The 26,511-nt window shown below is 38.3% G+C and overlaps 2 protein-coding genes across 2 annotated transcripts; both read right to left on the bottom strand.

Moving 5' to 3' along the window:
• Positions 1-7,137: 7,137 nt before the first annotated feature.
• LOC113079175 (C-type mannose receptor 2-like) lies at positions 7,138-9,048 on the bottom strand. The gene is made up of 4 exons (XM_026251381.1): positions 9,002-9,048; positions 8,556-8,909; positions 7,672-8,013; positions 7,138-7,508 (listed from the first exon to the last, which is right to left on the bottom strand). Exons 1-4 carry the CDS (start codon positions 9,036-9,038, stop codon positions 7,138-7,140), a joined length of 1,104 nt encoding a protein of 367 aa, XP_026107166.1. The 5' UTR covers positions 9,039-9,048.
• Positions 9,049-16,996: 7,948 nt separating this feature from the next.
• LOC113079177 (solute carrier family 12 member 3-like) lies at positions 16,997-24,515 on the bottom strand. Its single transcript, XM_026251383.1, has 25 exons — positions 24,273-24,515; positions 24,079-24,168; positions 23,868-23,943; positions 23,626-23,721; positions 23,390-23,529; positions 22,923-23,241; positions 21,763-21,893; positions 21,598-21,682; positions 20,987-21,144; positions 20,701-20,808; positions 20,486-20,609; positions 20,295-20,396; positions 20,022-20,177; positions 19,778-19,877; positions 19,592-19,703; positions 19,352-19,486; positions 19,156-19,262; positions 18,985-19,067; positions 18,816-18,899; positions 18,469-18,567; positions 18,270-18,381; positions 18,113-18,199; positions 17,880-18,012; positions 17,630-17,697; positions 16,997-17,144 (listed from the first exon to the last, which is right to left on the bottom strand). The coding sequence occupies exons 1-25, from the start codon at positions 24,510-24,512 to the stop codon at positions 17,006-17,008; spliced, it is 3,084 nt and encodes a 1,027-aa protein (XP_026107168.1). The 5' UTR covers positions 24,513-24,515; the 3' UTR covers positions 16,997-17,005.
• Between the last annotated feature and the right edge of the window lie 1,996 nt (positions 24,516-26,511).

Below are 26,511 nucleotides of genomic sequence, written 5' to 3'. Positions count from 1 at the left end.
TGTTTATGAAACATGAAAATATTTGCATGTAAACACATCCTCATTCATTTGTTTATGTCCACAGCACATGTAGACGTTCAGGATGGACAGTATTTGCATCTCTGGCATGAAACAGAAGCATAAACAATAAGTGTATTATTTTAGTCGCATCTGATTACATGTCATTCAGTCTTATTCATTAGTTTGTTTGTTTTGTTTTATAGCAGAAAAGTTAGACTGTAAATGTGTTTCAATTCAAAGGTCCAGTGCCTCGAAGTCCACAAAGATTGAACTTAATGTTGTTAGATATGATCTGTTTGCATCATCAGCTGTTCCCACATCCTCCTGTTGCCTAGCAACAGTGTGACAGCTGCCACAGCAGAGAAGTTTCTGACAGACTTAAACAACTATAAATAAATAAAAATCACCAAAATCATCCTAAAACAACACTGTAACATACTTCTGTAGTTTACAAAACACTATTCCTGTGTAGTAAACAAATGTTTACTGTAGAACCTGCTTACACAACACATTATCACTCCATTATCAACTCACTGACACTTGGTCAGGATCCTTTAGCATCGCTATTTGACGCTCAACATACCCCTTTAGCATCATTTTCAATGCTCAGGGGTATCCTTTTAGCATCACTTTTTGACATGCAGGGTCCTCAATTCTTTCCAGTTGTTTGTCTTAGTTTAATGGTTTGCATGCATTTGAAATTAATAATAATAATTTTATATACATTTATGCTTTGACTGGAATAAAACCCCTGCTTTACCCTAAATCTATAACTTCTGAACAATATAAAATACGACAGGAAAATAAAAGTACAGTCACAGGTATTTGCAAAAACTGACGTAAATAAAACCATCGAGACTATTTACATGAAAAATTACACTTCAACATATATGCAATGATGGCAATATTATTACTCAATATATATTACCAAAGTTAGTCATGATAATAAAATTCCCAGTGCCTTTCACGTCGGCATATTGATGCCAAGGAGTTTTATCTAAACTAATAGAGAACCTGCACATCAAAAAAATGACCTAAAGGTGTACCCTGTGTGTAAGAAAGTGATGCCAAGGGGTCCTGACGAAGCGTCAATATGTGACGAGCTGGGAGTGAGAATGTTTTCTGAAGCACGAGGGAACCACAGACAGACAGAGGGAGAGGTTGAAAATGTCTGTGAAAACACCGGCTAGTTGGACTGTGCATGCTCGGAGCACAAGGATTAGGATGCCATCGGGACCCGCAGCCTTACGGATATTTACCCGTCGGAAGGATCGGGTTACATCCATGACAGAGATGGAGAGTGCACTCACATCTTCTGCAGCAGCTGCAGGAGCGCTCTCTGTGTGGACGGTGCTGTGAGCCTCGAAACGAGCATAAAAGTTATTAAGCTCATCCGGTAGATAGGCGGCGATGTTCACAGAAGCTGGTTTATTCCCTTTACAGTCTGTGATGTTGTTGATGCCCTGCCACATGCTTCTTAATGGCATCTACGCTAATATTAGTCTGTTTCTCTCTTATTCCGAGGTCACCGTAGCCACCAGATCCAGTCTGTATCCAGATCAGAGGGTCACTGCAGTCACCCGGATCCAGTACGTATCCAGACCAGATGGTGGATCAGCACCTAGAAAGGACCTCTACATCCCTGAAAGACAGCGGAGACCAGGACAACTAGAGCCCCAGATACAGATCCCCTGTAAAGACCTTGTCTCAGACGACCACCAGGACAAGACCACAGGAAACAGATGATTCTTCTGCACAATCTGACTTTGCTGCAGCCTGGAATTGAACTACTGGTTTCGTCTGGTCAGAGGAGAACTGACCCCTAACTGAGCCTGGTTTCTCCCAAGGTTTTTTCTCCATTCTGTCACCGATGGAGTTTCGGTTCCTTGCCGCTGTCGCCTCTGGCTTGCTTAGTTGGGGTCACTTCATCTACAGCGATATCGTTAACTTGATTGCAAATAAATGCACAGACACTATTTAAACTGAACAGAGATGACATCACTGAATTCAATGATGAACTGCCTTTAACTATCATTTTGCATTATTGACACACTGTTTTCCTAATGAATGTTGTTCAGTTGCTTTGACGCAATGTATTTTGTTTAAAGCGCTATATAAATAAAGGTGACTTGACTTGACTTGATGTGTTGGAAATATTTTGGAGTTTTTGTTCTGAATTTGGCTTTGTTAAAGTCCCCCGTGACAAATGCCACATCTGGGTACGCGGTTTCCTGCTCACTTATATCCCGATACAGTTAATTGAGAGCCTGGTCTGTGTTGGCTGGAGGAGGAATGTAAACAGCTGTGATTATGACCGCTGTAAATTCCCTAAGTAGCCAGAATGGTCGACACAGAAGCATATGAAATTCTAGATCGTAGGCTGGTAGTGTAGTGTAGTTCCAGTAGTGTAGGCTGGTACATCACCACAGTTTTCAGTATGCTAATAGTCGAGCCAAAGTTGTTGCATACAGTGGAGAACAGTTCCGGGGTGGCCTGCATGTCACAAGAACTTCACTTATTCAGGGCGGAGTCATCAGCAAACATGACATAATGTTAGGATAAAGACATAGTCTGGCCACATGGACCTTGATCTTATCTACTTCATGCTGAACAGTGTGGGGGCAAACACACAGCTTTGCTTTTCTCCATTTATAACTGTGAAAGCTAGATCTCTATCATCAAGCACACAATGCTGTTGTGGAATTGGCATGCTATGCAAATTAATCTTTCAGGGTAACCAAACTTACTCATGATCTTCAAAAGCCCCTCACAACTTATGGTATTGAATGCCTTGGTTGAGACTATGATTGCAGTATTAAGGTCAGTGTTTCCTGGCACTTCTCTTGAGATTGTTAGGCAGAATAGCTTGTGCCCACAGTGTTTGGAATATAGTTCTTTCTGCTAATTTTGCAGGCATGGTCCAGACACTTAGATCTCAGATAAAATATGCTTATGTTTGCATATAAATACATCCTCATTCATTTGTTTATGTCCAGACCAAATTTAGACATTCAGGCTGGACAATATTTGCATCTCTGATTTGAAACATTGGGATAAACAGAGAGTGTTATTGTATTTATTTACATTTCATTCAGTCTAATATATCGGTTTTATTGCAAAAACAGGAAAGTTACACTGTAACTGCTTCTCCTTTAAAGTCCACGAAAGTGAAAGTTGCCGTTGTTAAATGAGATTATGGTCTTTGAGGATTTCCTGTTTGTATTGTGTGTGACAGCTGCCATCAGGTACACAGATATTTCTGACAGACTTTACACACAAAAATGTCAGAATTGTATTTCTTCCAGGTAAAATAATTTTGGTTATTATTACAGGCAAGTCATTAAGAACAGGTTCTTATTTACAATGGCGGCCTGACAAGTGGAATGACCACTTAGGTAAAGGGAAGTAGGGCTAAAATAAATACAGAACATTAGAAACACAGGTTAGCATTTACATAAATACATATTAAAACATCAAACATCATCAATCTATTTACTGTATATAAAAAAAAAATAAAAATAATAATAATAACAATAATAAAAATACTTAGATAATTATGTACTGAAGCAACTGCATTTGTCCGTGAACAAGTATGATATACTAGTTTTGAAGGATGAAATTGGAATTAGTTTATCTAGTTTGACAATGTTTTGCAGAGCATTCCAATCGCGAGCGGCAGCAGATTGAAAAGATGTAAGACCAAACGCAGAATTAGTTTTTGGGAATGTTTAGTTGAAGATGAAGTGAGGACCGAGTGTTATATGTGATGGGCTTTGGCTGTAGCAGGTGACCTAAGAAGGGAGGTGAGTGGCCGAGAAGTGTCTTGTAAATGAAGGTGAACCAGTGAATTTTACGGCGATTGTGAAGGGAGGGCCAGTTAACAGATGAATATAAAGCACAGTGGTGTGTATTGAAGGGTGCATTTGGGGCAAACCTGATAGCAGAATGATAAAGAGCATCAAGTTTTGAAAGAGAGGACTTGCAAGCAACCCTGTATATGGTGTCTCCATAGTGTAACATGGGTAGAATGGTCATTTGAATGAGAGTAAGTCTGGCAGAGGTGGTGAATGAAGAGCGGTTTCTGTAAAGGAAACCAAGCTTGGCTTTGACCTTTGATTGAAGCTTTGATATGTGAATGGTGAAAGAAAGTGAAGTTTCCAACCAGATGCCCAAGTAGTTATATACAGTGACTTGTTCTAGAATAGTCCCCTTGCAGGTAGTGATGTTAAGTGCAGGAGGAGGCATAGTACCCTTATGGTAAAACCACATTATTTTTGATTTGGAGGTATTGAGAGTGAGTTTGAGATGTGGTAGTTGGTAAAAGCTATCTTGCAGGGTAGCTTGAACAGCCTCAGGGGAAGAACCTTTGGCATAAAGGATTGTATCATCAGCATATAAGTGAATGAGTGAATTACCAACTGCCTGGGGAATGTTATTAATATAAATTAAGAATAGTGTAGGGCCAAGGATGGAGCCTTGGGGGACACCCCTGGTAACTGGGAGAGAATGGGAGAAGCAGTTTTCAAATCGTACACGTTGAACCCGGTGAGACAGATAATTTGAGAACCAAACCAGAGAGTGATCAGTGACACCAATGCTGCTGAGTCTGTGGATGAGTGTATTGTGGTCCACGGAGTCAAAAGCTTTTGCAAGGTCAATGAAAATAGCAGCACAGTGTTGTTTGTTATCTAACGCAGTTTTAATATCATTGAGCACTTTAGTGGTAGCTGTAACACAACCATACCCTGATCAGAAGCCAGACTGTGCCCCGGAGATGATACAGTTCACATTAAGATGATTGATTAGTTGTTTGTTGACAAGTTTTTCCAGAATTTTAGACACACAAGGCAAGACGGAGATTGGCCTGTAATTGTTTAGGTCAGCCTGATCACCACCCTTATACAGGGGAAGCACAACCGCTTCTTTCCAAGCAGGTGGAATCTCGGCTGTATGGAGGGAGAGATTAATGAGGGCTGTGAGAGGAGCCGCAATGACAGGGGCAGCTATTTTAATGAAAAAGGCGGCAAGATCATCTGACCCAGCTACTTTATTGGGGTCCAGAGCGGTCAATTCCTTCAGGACTTCTCCCACTAAAACAGGCCGAATAGAAAAACTGTGAGAAGGGGCTTAAAGGCTACAGGTATTAGAAGCTGCTGGAGCTGTAGCATTAAGGTTTAGTGCATTGGAAACAAAGCCAGAATTTATGAAGTGGTGATTGAATGCTTCAGCCATGGAATTTTTATTAGTGACAACAATGTCATCCACTTTTAGAGACAATAGTATGGTCCGGGGTTTGTTTTCAAGTTGTTTTACCATATTCCAAAATGCTTTTGGATTCGCACCACAAAGTGTGAACTGTTTTTTAAAGAATCCAGCTTTAGCCTCCCTCACTGCTTGTGTGGCCTTATTCCTAATTTGGCGAAATTAAAGGCTGTCTTCGACAGAATGTGTCTTACGTGCTTTGCGCCAGGCTGTATTTTTTTGCTGAAGCAGAACAGCTAAATCACGATTAATCCATGGGCTGTTGTGGTTTTTTATGCATATATTTTTGTTTGGGGCATGTTTGTTGATCACAGCAGTAAGAAGATCTTTAAACAACAACCATGCATCATTCACGGTGGGAATGAGGCTGACTCTATACCAGTTTACATTGGTCAGATCACGTAAGAAGGCTTGAGCATCAAAATGTTTCAGAATGCGTTTAGTAGTGATTACGAGAGGCTGTTTGACAGAAGTTTGTTTGCTAACAAAGGCAATGAAACAGTGGTCATGAAGTCATTGCAAAAAACACCTGAAAGGTACATGAGTGGGGCGTTTGTAAAAACAACATCTATCAGTGTGGCCTTGTCACAACTTTTTGAGTTGTATCTAGTTGGTAGGTTTATGATTTGATGAAGGTTTAGGCAGTCAAATTGTTGTACAACATTCTCAGGGGGCTTAAGCATGTCCCAGTTTAGATCGCCAAGTATGATCAACTCGGACCTGGTGAAAGGTGCAATGAAAAGCTGTTTGATAATTTCATGTTAAGAACAAGAAGATCATACTGTTTAGGTATAGACTTTGCCAGGGCTACACTACATTGAAGATATTCTTTGGTGAAGATTGCCACCCCCCCACCCTTAGATGACCTATCCTGCTGAAACAGGTTGTAACCAGATAAATGTAGGTCAGGGTAGGGAATAGAGTTACGCAACCATGTCTCAGTGATTACTAAAACATTGATTGCGCATGAAGTAACGCAAGGTACTGAGAGATATGAGAAAAGTGCGGAAAGGATGCAAAATAGTTTGAGTATATCAATGGTTCAACAGAAGAAGACAAAAAGTCAGCGAAAAGTCCTAATTCCAGAGCAGATTATTCATTTGATCTAATTAGCAACATATAGTCATCAGTTTATTTCTCATTTTTGAACAGTGCTAATTTTATTTATTTATTTTGTCCTGCAATGGAGTCACCGTTCCAATCAAACATATTAATGAATTATGATTGAAACCAAGTTGGATTCTATAATTCTGGTGTTGGGAAACAGTCAAAGAAAGAGATGAGATTGCTGGTTGTACAGGAGTTTATTTGAGCTGATGTTTTGACACATTCTTTAATATTTAGTGTAAAATACTTCTAGAGATGTTATACCCAACATTCACTCCTCAAAGAATAAACATTAGTTCATTTAGCTAAGACGCACAATGTTGGTGCTCACTGATTCATATTCAACAAGTCATTTCTAATCTTAAGACATTGATACATGAAACTCAATATAAGAGAGAGAAGTATCTGCAGTATCATAAACAGATCCTTAAAACACAAATGAATTTAATAAACCTCATATCACACACTTCAGTTATTTGATTTGTATCATAATAAATATAAACTAGTATAAATGTACATCTAATTGAGATTTTATGATGCTCTTTGACCGTCACAAAACTCAATGAAGTTAGTAAATGACACACACACACACACACACACACACACACGCTGAGTGAGCACAATGTTTCTGTATTTTTAACCCTCAGGTGTGACTGCCTGTTGACACAAATATTATTCAAATTATTCCTTTACAAAGTGGTGAATGAAAGTTTATAGGGAGTAAACACACAAGCTCTTCTTATCTTACATAAAGTTCTGTGTTTCATTTCACTCTGAATATCTGCTACAGATGAAGTTGAGTTTGTGAGTCTCAGGAAGGCTGATCCAGCGGTGATCTCCTCCAGACTGAACTGCTCCAGATCTCACTGTGTGTTCACAGTCCTCCTCTGATGTGCCGTTCCCTGGAGCCCAGTTCTGATAGCACACAGTCTCTCCACTCACCCAGAACCAGATGCCCAAAATACAGGAGTGACCTAAACCCAACCACACCTCCGCAGTAGACGCACGTTTAACCACGTTCATCACACGACGCTGCATCTCTTCTGAATGAACCGAGACCAGATCCACATGATTCTGTCTGCAGTATCTCAGAGCTTCAGACCACGTCACATTCTCTCGGATCACAATCAGTTCAGGATCTGCAGATAAAACAAGCACAAGCAGAAACTAGAGAGAGACTGATCAAAAACAACATGCAGAACAAACACTGGGGATGAATTTGTCATGTCAGACATGTAGAGTGAACTTTAAGAGATCTGGAGGTGATGATGGAGTGTGTGTGTTTAGTGAAGATCTACTCACCTTCATAGCACACAAAAGGATATTGTTTGGTGCAAGAGACGTCAAACCATTTTCTCTGAGCATTAAGAGCTGCACAGTTTTCATTTCCTCCATTATTATCAGGTTCACCAGTGTTCCAGTCTCTGAATGAAGAGTTTCTCTGATCTGACCACTGCCATGAGTCTCTGAACAGACCGATCCAGATCCGTGATCCTGATAACTGTCTGTCACTAATGAACTGCTGAACCTGTTGATTCTCGTTCTGGTTCCTCACACTGACCAGATCAATGTGATTCTGTCTGCAGTAACTCTGAGCGTCTCTCCATTCCATCTCCTGATTGACTAAGACAAGTCTTGTGTTTGCTTTAAGAAAAAAAAAAAAAAAAGCATTTTCATAAACATCAGAAACATGTCATTCAACTTGAGCTGCTTCTGAAGCTAGTGATAAATTAAATATTCACAATATATTAATCATTATTTTAAAGATTAAACATATATAACATGAAGTAACATCTGGGAACATCCTGATTATTATAAAGCTCTTATATGTCTCTCTAGAACACTGGATTCAGACACAAAGAGTCGGATGAGAGATTTATCAAACACAGGACATCGTTACACTGCAGATAAAATGTTGAAATGTAAAAGAAACATTTACTTGGACAGTAGATTAGTCATTTAGAAATTAATCCAGTTGACACTCTATTGTTTTATGTTTAAATGGACTAGACTTAAATAAAAATAAAGTTTGTGTTGATATACTGAAAGCTGAAAACATAAATTTTGTCTATAAAGAAACTGTATCAATGTGTGACTGATCTGTTATATATTCATATTGAAATTATAAAAGTGATCTTTAAATCTATAAATGAAGTGTGGTTGTGATTGTAAATGTCTGCACTCACTGTTGCTGCAGATGAAATGTCGTTCATCACTACATGGCAAATCCTCAAATTTTCCGTTTGTCATCATACCACAGTAACTGGTTTCTGGCTGTCCAGGAGCCCAGTTCAGATAGAGCGCAGGTTCACCTGAAGACCAGTGCCATTCATCACGACCCGTCTTCTGCAGCCCAATCCAGATTTTCCGAACACTTCCATCATTCACACTCTTCTTCAGCTCGTTCATGTCGTTCATGTTGTCAGCGGTGGCCAGATCTGTGTATTTCTCTCTGCAGTATCTCTGAGCTTCAGTCCAGGTCTTCTTCTCATTTATAAAGTGATACTGACGCTGAACACATTCAGATACGGAGCAGAGAGCTGTGAAAGAGAGACGCTGCTTTAATGCTTTTCATAACAGGATCAAACCTAATGAAACTAGAAATCATGAATAAAACCACAAACACACTCACCAATGAGAAGAAGAATGAAATACAGAGTTTGGTCCATTTCTGAAGATAAAAGATATCAAAAACTTTTAAAGTATTAAATATTAAATATTAAAATTTTGAATATTCACTGATTCATTTTGGTGTAAAACATAATTTCAGTGACAATTACAAATCCTTCTATTACTAAGATAATATTAATATCTCAAAGTCTAATTCTAGTGAAAGAATGAGCTTACAAGTTATTCTTACTTTAGAGGTTGTGTGTTTCTGTCCTGAGTCTGATGTTTCTGTCTGCTGCTTCAAACTATGTGATGATTATATCTACTCTCGTCACTCATTCAGAGTCACATTATTTGTTTATTAGGCTACTCTAAAAAAAAAAAAATCAATCACGTTTTTCTTTTTTTTTTTGGTCTTTTATGTGTTGGTGTTTGTAGGTGTAATTCTCTGGAAGAGTGTTCATTTGAATGTGTTAGAGACTGGAGTCTGTTCTGTAATGAATGAATGTGTTTGCACTTCGGCTTCACAGGGAAAAATCCACCTCAACATTTGCATTTTGTTTTCCATTTTCTTTCAGCTATGATACTGTTATCGTGGCAAAATTTAAATCAACTCTCATCAGCATAAGAGACAGACTCATTCTCAGGTATAATTAAAAAGAAAGCTTTTATTCTTTGCAAAGAAGGTCAGACAGTCATACAGCAACACTGAGTTCCTGCAGAGTGAAACCGACCCAGGAAGAGGGCAGTCCTCCACCTTATATACCTCTGCTGCTTCAGGGTTATACAGTCTGAACAGCTGTAACTTTCCACACATAACAAGGAACACTCTCTATGGGCGGTTTCTCACACATTTAGGACTTAGGTGACCCCCTCAGGTCATCCTCAGGCATTGTCCCCCCACTATATGGCCCAATGACCCCCTCAGGTCATTCTCAGACATCTGTTTTCCCCCAGGTGTCACCCTTCTGAACCACACAGCAATTCTAAGAAAACACATGTATATATAGGTATACAGAAGCAATGTTAAATGAATCTTTCCACCACACTGTCAATGACCAACAGCATGTTTCTGCATCCCAAACTAAACAATAATTTTCACAAACTTTGAACATATTCTGTATCACCATTAGTATCTGTTATAAGTGCTATGCACACCAGTAATGACACATGCAAATAAAAGACAACAACAACACACATCACTTCGGAACGTCCACACAAAGCCCGAGCTTTCTCTATCTGATCTTTTTTACCTCAAGAAATATCTGACTCCACACAAAACCAAGACTTGGCCTTGGACAGCTAAACACATCTCTGTGTGGACTGTTCATGGAAATCATAGACACAGAGAACTCCACATTATACTTCACAGGTGTAATATTGCTCTCTTCATATAATTTCAACTTATATAACAGTACTTTTCATTCACGGGTATTTGTAATGCAATGCAATGCTTGCATTTTTTTTCATTGATTAACATGTATATGAGGACATCCAGGCCTGCAATGATTGACTAGACAACGGGTAAAACCTGATACCAGTTCATATTTAATACAAAAATTCATGTTCACATACACTCAAGCCATATTTAACAGCAGAAGATACATAATATAGCAAAAAGGATGCATACTGTGTAAATGCATTTACATATGAGTTACAAGAGCAGGAAACTAGTTGAAAGATCTCGGATACAGTTGCATTTAAATCAGCTAATCAGTGGAGACATGATGTAATTTTCCTGCAGCTGTAGTGTTTTTGTTGTTGTGTTTGCCTAGTCCCTCCTCATAATTATGAATTGTTATATGATGACATTTGTCATGAACGGGACCATACGACTCACACTGCTCTCCAAACTCCACCTGTAATGACTGTGATGTTTACTCCACTGGGTGGCAGTAATGCTTGTATAAAGTCAAGTGCATTTGCTAAGGCTGAGGGCCGGGGTGTGGTAATTTGTATATGATGAATGTTCCACATGGAATAAAGACGCCAGCACCAGTAATTCCTCGTATTGGTTTCTTGTCTAGTTACTGAATAATACATGGTACCAGGAGTGGGGTTTCAAGAACACCATGGATGCAATTAAACCACCTGGCCCTTTGAAGTTGTGTGGAATTGTTGACGCAAATTGGAGGACTTTTAAGCAACAGTTTACACTGTATGTTTTAGCTGTTGGCCAAGCAGAAGCTGCAGATGAAAGAAAGATTGCTATGTTACTTACTATTACTGGAGTAGATGCTGTGGAAGTATACAACACCTTTAATTTTGAAGATGAGGCAGATAAGAAAAAACTGGATAAGGTATTGGGAAAATTTGATGCTGACTGTTTGTTAAAGAAGAATGAGAAATATGAGCGATATGTATTTCAAATGCGACTGCAGCATGAAGGAGAGGCTTTTGATTACTTTCTTACTGACCTTAAGATAAAGGCAAAAGCCTGTAATTTTGATGAATTAAAAGATTCCATGATTCGTGATCAGATTGTTTTCAGCAAAGTCCGGGAAAGATTGTTACGAGAGTCTGAACTCACGTTGGATCATGCTGTTGAATTGTGCCAGTCCAGTGAATTAGCGAGACAGCAAGTGATGCAGTCTGATGCTTCTTCAGCAACGTATTCTCCGAATGCAGCCATCGGTGCCATATCTTTCAGAGATAAGAAATGAGGTAATGCAAGAAGCTTTAAAAGCACTGATAATGAAACATTTCTTTGTAAACGTTGTGGGATTAAACATAAATTCAGACAATGTCCAGCATTTGTTAAACGGTGTTGTAAATGTAATGGCCTGAACCACTTTGCAAAAATCTGCTTGTCAAAAGAAATTCAAATGAATCACAGAGTACATGTCGAGGAGGATATAGATGATAGTGATACCTTGAGTGATTCCTTTTATGTGCAGATGGTTTCAGAAGAGAATGCAGCTCCAGGCCGAGCAAAAGGTGTCTCGATTGAGGATTCTGTGCAGTCCTCTAAGTGGATTGTTCCTCTTTGTGGCTAATGGGACAATAGTACCTTTTAAGTTAGACGCTGCATTCCTGCTGCCAAAGAGAGCTTTTTTCAAGTTATCTGCTGATATTTCTGTTTTGTTTTTTATCGCCCTGTCTGCGGCTTGCTCATTTGCCTTATTCTCATGTGAACTGACCATTATACACCTGAGGACAACACCTGGAGGTAAAGACCGTCTATTGCTGTCCACTACATAGTCTATACACATGCTCACAGAGCATACCATTACAGAAAAAAATACAGGAGTTTCGTTGGATATAAAGAAGATGTGTGTTTTCCAAATGAGGGATTTTTGTATTTATAAATGCATGAATTTGATTGAATAAATCAGTGCTTTTCAACCATGTTTCTGGATCTGCCCTAACGCTGGATGTTCATCACATACTGCCATTTGGTCACTCCCCCTCAAGTACAAGCCCTCTTGGAAATGTCAAGAAGAGAGTTTTACGTGCCCTAGGTATGGTACATTTCCTTACTGGCCAGCAGACTGCAAATGAGGTAGTCAGAGAAGATGAGAAACAGCTGGGAAACGAGAAAGGGAAAGTGAAAGTAACCCAAAAGACCAGAAGAGGGAGACAGAGTAAAAGGAAACAGGAACATGACAAGACAAGACATAACAATTAAACCTTAAAAGGTCAAATTTATGGCTTTGTGATTCTCTACACCTGTGGTTTTCAGTCCTGTTCCTGGAGTCACCAACACTGCACATATGGTCAAACACACCTGATTCAGGTCATCAGCCCATTAGTAGAGACTAATTATCTCTATATCTGTAATTAAATTAAATTAAGTTTTTGCATTTAGCAGACGCTTTTATCCAAAGCGACTTACAGTGCATTCAGGCTATCAATTTTTACATATCATGTGTTCCCGGGGAATCGAACCGCCAAACTTGCGCTTGCTTGCTTGCGCAGTGCTCTACCAGTTGAGCTACAGGAACACTATGTTATAACTGTTATAGAGGGAAGAACATGAGTACAATTGAAAGGCAACTGCAGTTATGTATTCACTAAATAAATCAGAGGTCAGTTGAAAATGGATTCAAGTTCTCTAAATCAAAAACAGTTTGTACCCACTTCTGTATCCAGCGATCCCTTCACCATGATCCAGAACTCTTCATTAATAGAGAACCGATTAATGTTGTTAAGGAAATCAAGTACTTGGGTCTTATATTTGATAAAAAAAACGACTTTCATTCCTCATTTGAAATCACTAAAAAACAAATGTCTTAAAGCTATGAATATAATGAAAGTATTGGCAAAAACAAAATGGGGAGCAGATTATATTGTTCTTTTGAGACTCTATAGAACACTCATTTGTTCCCGTCTGGATTATGGAAGCATAATATATGACTCTGCCAGAAAATCATATAAGCAGATGCTTGACTCAGTACATCATCAAGGCTTACGAATTGCCTTGGAGGCATTTAGAACTTCGCCAGTGCAAAGTTTGTACATTGAAGCCAATGAACCTTCTCTTCAAAATAGATGATTGAAGCAAATAAAATAAAACCAATCCTGCTTATTCTACAGTCTTCAACCCACAATTTACTCCTTTGAATGAGAGCAAACCTAAAAGCATCAGATCCTTTGCTATTCGTATTAAACCACATTTGGAGAACTTAAAAACAAATTTGAACATTTTAAATCAAATACAATTAAATTCTATATCTCCCTGGAAATTAAAGAAGCCTAATATCAATTTGGATTTGGCTCATCAGAGGAAAGGAGTGACCCATCCAAATGTATATAGACAGCAATATTTGGACATAAGACAAATTCCCTTTTCATGTACCTATATTCACAGATGGTTCGAAGGTGGAAAATAGTGAAACAGCAGCAATGGTGACTGGACATCAACGCTATGGAATCCGTATTCCAAAACAGTGCTCATTTTTTTTTCTGCTGAAGCACGTGCTTTACTTTTAGCTTTGGAGCATATTGAAAATGCACAACAAAAAAATTATATAATTTTTGCAGACTCGAAATCTTGTCTTCAAGCATTGGACACTTTAAAACCTGATCATCCTTTAGTGGACTGCATCTTAACTAAAGTGGATTATCTACTAAATCAGTTCTTCAGTATTATCTTTTGCTTGGTTCCAGGACATGTTGGACTTTCAGGAAATGAACGAGCTGATGCAGCTGCTAAGGATGCTCTTAATCAGGAAGTTAATGAATGTCCTCTTTCAGATATGAGACAGATTATTAATCAATATATTTTAAATAAATGTCAAGAAGAGTGGAATATGTACAAGAATAATAAATTGTAAGGAACACTAATCCGGAAATTACAAACAGACTTTTTATCAATTTTAAAACTAGACTTGATCAAGTTGTCTACACTAGATGTCTTATGGGTCACACAAGTTTGACCCATGCGTTTTTGCTTAAGGGCGAAAATCCAACTCAAGCATGTTTTGTAAAATACCCTTATCTGTTAAACATATTTTATTGGATTGTCCTGGACTTATTACAAGCAGAATGCTCTTTTATGAAGTTACTTCACTTAAGGGCATATTTAATGAGATTATGCCTGAAAAGGTTTTGGATTTTTTATCATGTGTTAATTAAAAAAATCTTATATAATATGACTTTCTGTGTTTATTTATTTATTTATTTATTTTTGTGTTTATATGATATTTGTATTTTTGTAATTGTATTTTTGCCATGAAAATAGCTTTGAGTGCTGACATGGCATTAAATAAAATAATCTGAATCTGAATCAACGTTGTTACGGGAAAGGATGAAGCTGATTGGTTAGTTCTTGTCACATGACCCAATGTGCGTTTGCGGCATTCTGAAAAGTTGATATATTTTTAACTCGATGTGGTGCGGATGCGCCTGGAAAAAACACATTCCCTCTGTGACACACAGCAGTGAAGAAGTATTCCCTGGGTCTGGACACGTCAGGAAAACGCTCCCATCTGCCCTGAGCAGGATCAAACCTGCACAAGGACACACATACTATATAATTTCTGCTTATTTCGATTAAGCAATCATCTGCAATATTTACCTACATGGTTATTTATATGGAAATCAATCAATTTTAACATTTGCCTTGTCTTGCATTGGCAGCAAGTTTTGGTGCTTGTGACCCTCAGAAATAAAGAGTTTAACCTCTCCCCCACCCCAAGTCAAAGCTTTTTACTTAGTATTGCCAATCTGTCAACCGTTCTGAGGAAAAAAAGTGCAGATGATCAGAAAAATAGAAAGACACTCCAAGGAGTGTCAGTTTGACCACTTAGTTTGCCTTTATTTACAATTTTAACAAACATTTTACATATAGATTTTCCTCCCATGTCATCAAATTCATTTCTGAGAGTCTCTCTGGACTCTAACAGTTGACCAGTGCAGTCTTTAAAGTCAGGAAATAGAGTCAATTCTGGAAAAGAATCATCAACAACTGGTTGACATTGTCCATTACAGTAGTATTTCAGCAAGTATAATTCAGTCTTTGTGAGTTCACACTTCCAAGTGCTGAGCATTTGATTTGTTATCCTGATCGATCTTACCCCAACATGAGAGGCCGACTCCGTCATTCCTCCATCCCAGTCTGGGTTTTTGCGAACTTTTGCGAGTGAGAGGGTGTGACATCACCAGGTGTTTCCCAACTGTGTTGTCTAGGCTCCACCCTGCCCGCATTCTCCACCAGTGTGGTGGGAGGAGCAAACGACAGACACACTTTTTTCATTGTAACATAATTTGTTGACATGCTTTAATGTTCAAAAACACATTATTTTTCAAATACTGTACATTATTGTAGGTCCTCTATGCCCCGTCTCTCTCAAACGATTCATTTTCTACATAGTCCCTCCTTCTGACAAGCACAGTCTGCTCTGATTGGCCAACTGACCCAGTGCATTGTGATTGGCCGAACACCACAAGCACTAGTTGAAAATGTAACGTAATGTAGCTTCATCTTTCAAAATAAATGTAAAGACAGTTAATAATGTCCTTAGTTTTACCATCAGTTCAGGCCCGAACAGACACAGTGATGAAGATCCTATGTGTTAGCAGTACACAAGCCATGGACCGTTAAGACAGCTCACTCCACTAGGTGTTTTATGGGTGGGCGTGGCAGTCTTCACTTTAATAAAGAATATCTCTTTGGATTTGAGACGTTAGTCTTTGCAAATTTACAGATCTTCTTTATGCACCAAGTGCTTGTAATGCTCCAAAAAAAAAAAAAAAAAACATTCTTAATGCAATCATCAACTGGAAGAGTATGGATATATCTATTAGTTATTTTTCCTGGGATCTGCCCAGGCTGTGTTGCTTTAGATAATGTGTGTTGTGTTGTTGTAGACTAATATCTGTTATAGTCTTGTAAGGTGAAAAGAAAGTTGCAGGAAGTTTTTAATTATGTTTGAGCATTGTGAAGGGATAGCTGCATAGAGAAACATGCAAACAATGAAGTATGTTTTTTTTTTTAGCTGAAATATATATGTTGTGATACTTAATTTTTTCTTTTCATGTGATTGAATAACTTTTGTAACGTTTTTATACTTGGTATAATGAGACAATGAAAGCTGAGAGGTCCGTTGTTGTGCTAAATTGTATTTTTCAGATTGAAAAGCAGATCAAAATATGCATGCAAGTCATAATAATCTAGTATTTCTATTCAGTCAAAATGTAATATACTTAATTATTGGTTATAATGTTATGGTCAATGAAATGTAATTTTGCAAAGCATGAACAAATACGTTTCTTTTATAATATCATAATTTTCTTGTTGCATTAAATTGCATTTAACTTCTACCCTCAAATGACGAGAGGGCTCAGAGACAAAGTGCTTTCCCATTTCTATTCAATCTTTTCTAGCTGAATCATTAACCTGCATCATTAAAGATAGATTAAACAGACATAAGAACATGTGAAATAAACATACAGCCACACACAGTCACTGAACAAGAGAATTAAACAGCTCATTTCAGACCAATATATTCAACCACTTTACATGACTGGAACTGACAGCAGCTGAGCTCTCCATGCAGATGTGATTAATGATGAACAGTCACATTTACTGACAGTAGAAGGTCATGACGTTCTCCTGGTTTCCTCGTATGAGCAGGGCAGGACAGTGGATACCGTAGCTCAGAGCGTCCAGCCAGGCCATATAGAGAGAACTAGGACAGGTGACATCAGGGACTGGAAGAGAACTGAAGCACATAGACATGTGTTATAATGAACAGACTTCTCACACACACACACACACACACTACCAGTCACTCGTTTGCTTAAATGATTGAAATCAGTTTAAAAAACGACAATGTTTGTTCTTACATGCAAACTTCGAACATACAAAACAACGTTGAAATGTTTTCACTTGACCTTTTTAAGAATTTACTGTTTTATTTAGTTCAGCTTTCCTGTTAACTAAAGTACTCATGTTATTTTTAAAATGCTTTAATGGGTTCTTCTTCAAAAATACGCAACAAATATGCATTTAGCAGACGCTTTTATCCCAAGCGACTTACAGTGCATTCAGGTTAACAATTTTTACCTATCATGTGTTCCCTAGGAATCGAACCCCCAACCTTGCACCAACACTTAATTTTTTTTTTTTTTCTTTTTTTTTTTTTAAGTAACGTTTTGTTGTTTTGAATGGTTTTAATTAACAGCAATAACCATGATCTGTACTCACATTACAACCAGAGCAGCGTGAATTGAGTTCTTCTTGATGATCTCGTTTAGTCTCACTGTCCTCTCCACCTGAATACAAAAGACAGTTTAATAGAGGGACTGATTATCAGACTCAAGTTGAATGTATTTGTTAATTCACACATCATATCAAAGCAGCTTCACAAAACAAACTGTTGTCTATAGTGCATTATTGCTTTAACACTGAGAAGTTTTATTAAGAATCAAAACGCCACACGCTTCCAAACACACACCTTTGGTTTTATGGCCTCCAGGTCTTTGTCAGACACTTTCCATGGACTCAGTCTCTTGAGCTCCTGTACATCTCCTCCGGCCTGTTCTTCACTCAGCCTGAAGGGGGCGATGGATTCCTCGTACCGCTGCAAACTACAGGAACAGAGAGGAAGAAAAGCACAACAGTTACTTTAAAGATTCATTTTACAATAAAAGTATCTACTGTATGAGGGTGTTTGCACATGTTTCTCACTTTTTCGCTAGAGGAGGTTTATCCACATCTGTTATCACGACAATGTCCTCAATCTCCAGCCGGAATCTCTTTAACAGCATCTTCATGCTGCAAAGACAAACATTAGAAATAAATTGGAAAACTAGAAATGACGTTACAAAAATGTCGATCAACTCACTCTTTGCGGTCTTCCTCCATGGTTTCTCTGCCTCCTAAGATAAACACTCTGAGTTTGCTCTTTTTCCAGCGGTTCCTTCTAGTCAACAAATACGGCACTAAAAGAGTCAGACCTGAAAGAGAGCAATAGCATTTCACAAGGAGAAAAATAATATGGAAATTACGATCTTTTTAAGTATATTGAAGCAGCTGTGTCTCACCTCCATCGTCAGAGATCCAGTAGATGTCGATGCTCTTCCTGCCTTGTTTGGTCTGAAACACCGATCTGACCTGCTCATCCGATCCATCATCAGAAATATCTGGATGAGGAGACAATAAAGGAGCTTTATTTAGCCCATCGTCAGATCGTCTCTTCTAATGAAGCTCGAGTAAAACAACACAGCTTTGTTAATATAATGGAATCGTTCCGATTGGCTGACTGATTGATCACATCAGGACTTGAAATGCTGAACATACCATTTTATTATTTAAATTTCTATTCATATATGATGATTTAATGTCAAATGAAATTCATGTGCACAGAAAATACAGTTTCTGTGTGTTTCACCTGAATTCTGGTCAGTCTCGTCTTTTTCACACTGTGGGACTTCATCTGCGTCGAATGCCTGGTTATCGATAGCAAATGATCTGCCTTCAAACACAACAAACCTGTTGATTTTATTGCTGAAAATGCAATGCTGAGCAAATTTCAATCCATCATATGGCATAAAACACACCTGCCCTGTGAAAATCAGCCATTACGTCCAATCCATCCATCATTCTCAGAATCGCGATGCCGTAGCTGGAGTCGAATGCATCGCTTAACGAGGAGCATCATACAACGTCAAAATACAAACATCAAAATGTAACATATTCACTGATAAATGTGAACAGAAGCAGCAGCTCACCTGACGGTGTTGATGTAGTCCTGTAAGCTCTCTGGTTTACATTCCTGCCAGTTCATCTTGTATCCCAAAACCAGAGTGTTGGGCTTCAGTTTACCGAGACCTGAAGCCTTAACAGACCATTGACAAGAAGAGCAAAGACTGTGTGAGAAGAACAAGATGACAAGAAGAAAGCGAGCAGATCTAGCGATGGTGGTACCTGCATGAGATTATGTGCGCCTTCTTTCAGACTGTCAGCGTTGAAGGACGTGTAGAAAGAACGAACTTTCCTCTGATTGAGCCAGTCCACCAACATATCAGTGCTGTGCTGCGGGAAACTAGACTTCTCATCCTCCTGAGAGACAGAGAGCAAGAAAACACCATCTCAAGTTTTGAAATAAATTATTTTATGTAGCAAGGATGCTGTCAAGTTTATCTGTATAAGATGAATGTCATATACCATGATTATGTTCCCACAGATCATCAGGCTGATGTTTTTGGTGAAAGTCCCCACAAAGTCCACGAGAGCGGGACGAGTGTTAGGAGGACCGGTCAGAACGAGACACTGAGGCCTAAGAGAAAGTGTTTATATGTGAGCGGCTGGTATATCGTGAGCTGAAAAGGACAGTTTTCTAATAATCTTTACCTGAAGTTTTTGACGTGGTCTTCAACACCAGTCAGAGACATCGAGAAGGACAAAGCCATGTTGTAGAAACCCGCCTGATAAGACGTGCCCCAGTTCACCCCTGGACACATGATCAGACAACGCTTACTGTGTTCACATATCATGCTAATGGAGACTTTTTTGGTTCAGCAATAACAATATTTATGAACCGCAGATGCATATTATAATTGTTAAGTATTAGTTATAATCTGCATCATTTACTCACGAGGTTTTTTATAGGTGACGTAGCCTAAGAGGCAGAGCACGATAGCAAAAGTGATGAGAGCGGCCCACCAGGTGAACAGAAACATGAGGACAAAAGACAAGACTGCAGCAAACAGAGACGTCCATGGAGAAAAGTAATGATACTGTGGCCGCCAACCTACGAGACACAACAAACTATTTCACATGTATTTATTTATGTTTGTTTATTACATATTTGACCATTGTTGTTTACACAGTGCAAAACTGATGAGGATGCTGATAATCGGGTTCTCACCAGGTGATTGGGTGATCGACGCATGGAAGGTGCTGAAGTTGATGAGGCCGTAAGAGCAGAGGAAGAAGTTGGAGATCAGAGGAGCGATTGTGTTCAGGTCACCTGAAAACATCAACATGAGACCAAACATTAAAGTGTCTTCAGAGAGAGACACTTCTGACCCTCTGATCTGGAGGAGATCCAGGACTCACCGATGAGGATGAAAGCCAAAGCGATGATGAACATGAGTATGTAGCCTCGTAGAGGTTCGTTGTTTTTCCCGTAACCTTTTCCGAAGAAGCCGATATAGGGGTAGATGTTATCCTTACACAAACACTGTAACAATAACAACAACAACAAAAACATAAAATGTTACAGTCATATGTTGAATAAAAAACGCTATCCTCCGAGCAGCCACATGGTCTACCTGGAAAATTTTGGGAGCAGACACCAGGAAACCCAGCGCTGACGACAAGGTGGCAGCAAAGATCCCGATGGTGATCAAATGGCCAGTTCCTGAAACTATGGCAAGAATCTGGAGACAAAAGCCATAATATCTATCATCCATCTTCCATTGTTTAAAATACTGGGTAAGTAATAAATAATCAAGATTATGCCGAATGCATTGATATGAATGTAAAATCTACTCCTCTTTCCAGCAGTCAGAACTCACCAAATATACAAATCGTGTTTTTGTTAACTGATGCACTCACCTGGAAATGGTTTGCCAGTCCAAAGCTGCATGTGTTGTTCTGCTCACACTGGTCAAAATTCCAGCCTAATTTACAGCCGAAACCACTGCAGTGGATCGAAGAATTGAGTGCTAAACTATCGTTCAGACTACCAGAAGCATCTCTTACAACAGTTGCAGCTGTGGGAGAAGAATGGGGAAGTGTCTTAATGAGGAGTTCATAATTAAAATACACATTTCATTGTAACAGAAATATGTCTTAAAACAGTATTGTTCTTTATAGTTTAATTATCAGCTTTGGCCGCTAATCTGTTTGGCTGATGGTGTCAGAATAGTGGCCAATACTTACGTGCCACCTAACATTCCCATTGAATTCCCAATTGGTTGTTTTTTGAAGAAACATTATTTATTTTTTAACTAAATCTAACATTCCCAAAAATGTTTTGGGAACCAAAAATTGCTAGCTGGATACTAACCAGTTTATGTTTTATCCGATTCTAATTATGTTATTCACTATTATTTTTAGTGTGATATTATATCAGTTGCACTCTAATATATCAATAGAACTGGCCATAATAAATCAATCATTCAATCGATCAATCATATCAGTTGACCACTGATGTCTAATCTCACCAACTGTGATTGAGATCAGTAAATAGCTCAAGGTGGTCCAGAATATGGCCAGCAGGGTCCCTTTAGGAATCCCACCCGATGGATCCTGGAATAAAACAGACATACACGTCATTTCTATTGCATTTCAAAGGCACATCAACTGAAGCACAAAAACGGAATGAAAACCTTGAGATCTCCACAGATGTTGACTCCAGACAGAATTCCTGTGGCAGAAGGGAAGAAGATGGCAAACATCCTGAAGAAAGATCCATCTTTGCCTCGGAAGGAAGGCAGCAGATTCTCCACGAAAATGTCAGCTGGGCGAATAAAAGCTGGTTAGCTTTGTCTGTTGCTTCACCAAATACTCTAGCTGGTGAACCACCATCACTTGGTGATGTAAGTATAATTATGGAATAAAACATCAAAATTATGAGATAAAATGTAGATTTTATGACATACCTAATCGTAATCAAGATAAAGTCGATTATGGGAGAAACAAGTCTAAATTATTACATATTAAGTCAATTATGATCTATAAAACTCATACTAAGGAATAATTAAGAAATACAATATGCTTATTTATAATTATTATATATGATTATTTATTAGATAAAAAGTCAAAATTGTGAGATAAAGTAGAAATTATGACATACTACATCATAATTGAGATTTATATAAAATATTTTCAAAAATTAAAAAAATATGGCAAAATGGCAATTAAGATAAAAAAACTAAGTCATTTAGTTTAGACCAAGTAAATTATGGGATAAATTATGAATTGTGACACAAGTCAGTTTGAAATTCAATTAGTAAATTGGCCTTAAATGTCATAATTAAGAGAGAAAAACCTCACATACTATTATAAAACATATTTTATGTAATAATTATTCAATTTTATTGGTGACAATTTAATAAATATTGTCCTTATTTTCACTTATGTCATAATTATAATTTATCGGGGTCTGTGTTTTTGTTTCTTTCTTATGGATGAACTGGTCTTCCATATTAGTTTGGTTTGTTTTAGCAGGAAAACATTTTACATTTACATTTAATCATTTAGCAGACTCTTACCAGAGCGACTTACAAATGAGAACAATCGAAGCAATCAGACAAACAAGTGAATAACAACAGTATACAAGTGACATGAAAAGCCTCAGTTAGTCTAGTACAGAACACCTAGCCAGGTTTTATTTTATTTTATTTTTTTCAAGAATATGATAGACAAGAGAAGGTAAGTGATAGTATTAGTTGGTTAAGTGCTGGTTAATATTGACTCCGTAACTTATAAACAGGAGTTTATTGGATGCATTTGAAGTTTGCATTCAATCAGGTTCTTGTGTACTCACCGCGGTAGCCAAAAAATCCCATGGCCTGCTTCTCGGTGCCGGGGGGAATGAATGTCCCCACAAAATAATTAACTAAGGAGAGCAAGAGTGCAATGAAGAACAGGATCTGAGCCTGTGGAGCAGTGAAAACCAAGAAGAGCAATGGCAGCGATGCAGTCAAAAGAGACAGTACTGAGAAATGAGCAAAAACCAAAGCAAAGGACCTTACCTTTGCCTCCCAAGCCATGCCAGCAAATGTGATACAGAGGAGGATGATGACAGTAATCGTCCCAATGATCCTCACGTCATTGACATCGTCCACCATCTGAGCGCTATTGTCCTGAAAATAGAGAAAACGATTGTGAGTGAGATATAAACAACTGTTCTTTCTAAAAGAGACAAATACAACCATTAGAGCCCTCTTCAAGCAGCTCTCTGAAATTCCCAAAACCTTACAATAAATACATTTATTTGTGAGTGTGTCTCACTTTAAGCACATCTCTGACGGTCTCGGCAAACCCCACTGTGTTGAGCGAACAGGCGAGAGCGTTAGCGAACGCAAAGAGCAAACCGATGGGTGCTCCGAGCTCAGGGCCCAGACTCCGAGAGATCATGAAGTACGTGCCACCTGGAGGAAAGATATTTTTTGTTATAACTTTTTTTGTTATCCCAACACGAAATCCAATAAAACATGTTCTTGTGGTAAACGATTAATTTCTCTCACCTGAGTAGACCTTCCCATTGGTAGAGATCGCAGACACTGAGGTCGCTGTGATTGTAGTGATGGTGATAGACATGAAGATAATGACGTAGGTCAGAACTGCAAGCACAAATGCAGAATTTAAGGGATTCCTGTGACACATATGTCTGTAGATATGGCCTAAAGAAAATTGCCTGAGAAACGTCGTTTGAGAACGAACAATGACTTGAGCTGAATTAATTAAACCAGCTGGAGGACTGACTCACTGATTCCAGCTTGAGATGTGATCCACGGCAGTCTCAGGTACATAATCACCCCCCAGATGTTCAACATACAACGGATCTGAAATGAAAACACCAAACTAAACTCTGATTAAATAATTCAATCAAATGTATACAGATTTTTATTATGAAGTATTCTTAAGTAAATTGCATGTGGATAACATCAAATAAAAATTGATCAATGCTTCTTTCTCACCATGACTCCCAGAACCCATCCAAAGCGAACAAGCTTGACTTTGGGCCGTCCATCGTCCTCTGGTGGTGGAGGAAGATCATCAGGGTCCGGCTGTTGACAGGAACATCCAGAGAATCAAAAATCAATAATCAACACGTACAATATTAATTAGACTCACAAACTTAACAAATGACCACTTCAGGAGTTTTACTTACTGGTTTGCGCAGAACATCCAGTGATGGTCTGGTGTTCTTTATACGTCCCGACCAAGTGTCTTTGGCATAAAAGTCATGTTTTGGCACAGGGTCCAGCGGATTGTAGAATGACATTTTTATCTTGTCCTTCCCGTAATCAACCTCCGCCATGTCCACTGTAACTCCTTGAGACGAGATGTTGCTGTCCGCATGCCGAGCTCCTGGGATGAAGTTTCTGATCCGAGCAACATATCTGGCCATGGTGGATTCTGTGGGACTTTTACATGTGAATCTCTTTCCCTTACTGTTTTAATCCCTCAGATCCACGAAATCACATCGGACAATCACAGCATATTCCAGCGAGCTGTGTGGACTTGACCTGGGCTTCCTCTGCTATCAGGAAATGAGTTGCATTTTCTTTTATACCTTAAGTGAGCGTGCTCACATACACCCACAAATACATAATTATACAGACACAGATATGGTTGCAGAACCATGATTGGAGGTTATTTGTATTGTGTTTTCATGCTATCTTTGAAATCTTGTTTGGAAACATCATTAAACTGGTTTCACATAGATCTGTCAAACAGAGACTTAGTCTGCCAAAAGCTAAAGCTCTTAGTCATGTACAAAAAAGAGAGAAAGAGATTAATATCAAACTAGTCAACATTACAAGAAAGAAAAGAAAAACAAATACTGGAGTTTGGAGATCTGAAGAAAAGATCTCCTTTGCCCAAAGCCACAATTATTACTGAAATGATTACAGATCATGTTGACGATGAGTGGACAGACTCTGAGGCTCTGAGATCTGGGCTGCGTTTCCAAAAAAACAATGTAAGCCTAAGATGATTGTAGCTCCATTGGTTTCAATAGTTCTACAGTGTACTTACTCTTACGAAAAAAGAAGTTTATTCAATTGTGCTGTTAGTATACTTCTTGTAAACTAAAAATAGGAAAGTATGCTTTTAGTTTACTTTTCATCTACTAGGAAATGGGCTTCATGTACTCCTCAGAAATATACATAAAATGACATTTAAGTATACGTGACTTATACTAACAAAAAGTCTAAATATATTTGAGCTATACTTGTGCTCCTACAATCTGTGTTTTAATTGTTATGCAGTAGAGGGTGCTAGTACACATCTTCTGTACAGAATTTCCAAAAAAACACAAGTGAAGAAGCAAAAGAAACAACAGATAGTAACCAAGAGGCAAACTCTCTCTCTCTCTCTCTCTCTCTCTCTTGTGAAGCCCATATGGAAGTGACTTAAACTGTAATTCGTCAACGGGCCGCTTGAGGCTGGCTGCAAAAGGGAGTCAGTCCCATAGACTCCCCATGTTAAAATGGCCAACTTTACAGCAGAAAAAAAAATGTTTACAGCTTGGTTCAAAAAAAGATTTTGCTCTCTATAGCTATTTTGCCATTCATGACTGTGAGGGAAGTGTTTTTTCTTTTTTTATGTAACTCTAATCCATTTAAATTATATTAAGCCTTCAAGTTTTGAATAATTAAGGGCGTGGCCACTTGAGTGACAGGTGGATTGTTGCTGCCGTCAACGCCGTCGAGCTCATTGGCCGTGGTCTAAGCAAAAAGCTCCCACCTTTTTGTCCATTTTCGATTATTTGACGCCCAGCCAAGATGGCGGCGGCTTCTCTGCCTACATTTGGCTTCATAAACACTCTTTGAAAAATCTATGGGTGATGTCAGGGACACTACGTCCATGTTTTTATACATTCTATGATACTAACATGTAATCTAACACGATCATCTAAAATTAAACAGCATCAAAACTGCAACGTTATGGAATAAAATGTGGACCGATGAAGAGGTAATAATTACAGTCAAGCTTTGGGGTGTTGATCAACCCCAACTACATTTTGATTATCATGATTCAAATTCATAGTCTTTGTTCAGCTTTTTGTTCTAAATGTTATTTCTTTATTTTTTATGAAACTTACCCACAATAAAGTGTTAAAAAAATCCATGATGCTGTTTTCTTGCTTTGCATGTTTTGTATGTTCAGATATTCATACAACAAAATATATACAAATTAAAACCTAAATAGGGACATAGTAGTATACATAAAGTATGATGTAAAGTTCACTTAAAGAAAACTTATGAGAATATGTGCAGTATAAAACTACTAAACTAGTAGTTTACACAGACTACACTTCAAAGTGTACAAATTATTTAATTAGTAAACTGTCAGTATATCTATAAGTTCACTTTTAGTATAATTGCAGCACAAACTACAAACAT

The sequence above is a fragment of the Carassius auratus genome, unplaced genomic scaffold, assembly GCF_003368295.1.
Source record: "Carassius auratus strain Wakin unplaced genomic scaffold, ASM336829v1 scaf_tig00027279, whole genome shotgun sequence".
Lineage (NCBI taxonomy): Eukaryota > Metazoa > Chordata > Actinopteri > Cypriniformes > Cyprinidae > Carassius > Carassius auratus.
Note: the sequence above shows the minus strand (reverse complement) of the source record. Positions and strands in the feature narration are given on the sequence as shown.

Excerpts from the sequence above, each read along its gene's own strand:
- LOC113079175 (XM_026251381.1), bottom strand. The coding sequence starts at position 9,038 with ATGGACCAAACTCTGTATTTCATTCTTCTTCTCATTG. Across the intron at positions 8,014-8,555 it reads ACATTTCATCTGCAGCAACA|CAAACACAAGACTTGTCTTA; the intron begins GTGAGTGCAGAC and ends TTTTTCTTAAAG. Across the intron at positions 7,509-7,671 it reads TCCTTTTGTGTGCTATGAAG|ATCCTGAACTGATTGTGATC; the intron begins GTGAGTAGATCT and ends TTTTATCTGCAG.
- LOC113079177 (XM_026251383.1), bottom strand. The coding sequence starts at position 24,512 with ATGGCCAGATATGTTGCTCGGATCAGAAACTTCATCCCAGGAGCTCGG. Across the intron at positions 24,169-24,272 it reads TGGATGTTCTGCGCAAACCA|CCGGACCCTGATGATCTTCC; the intron begins GTAAGTAAAACT and ends TCCTGTCAACAG. Across the intron at positions 18,200-18,269 it reads ATGGAGGAAGACCGCAAAGA|CATGAAGATGCTGTTAAAGA; the intron begins GTGAGTTGATCG and ends TTGTCTTTGCAG.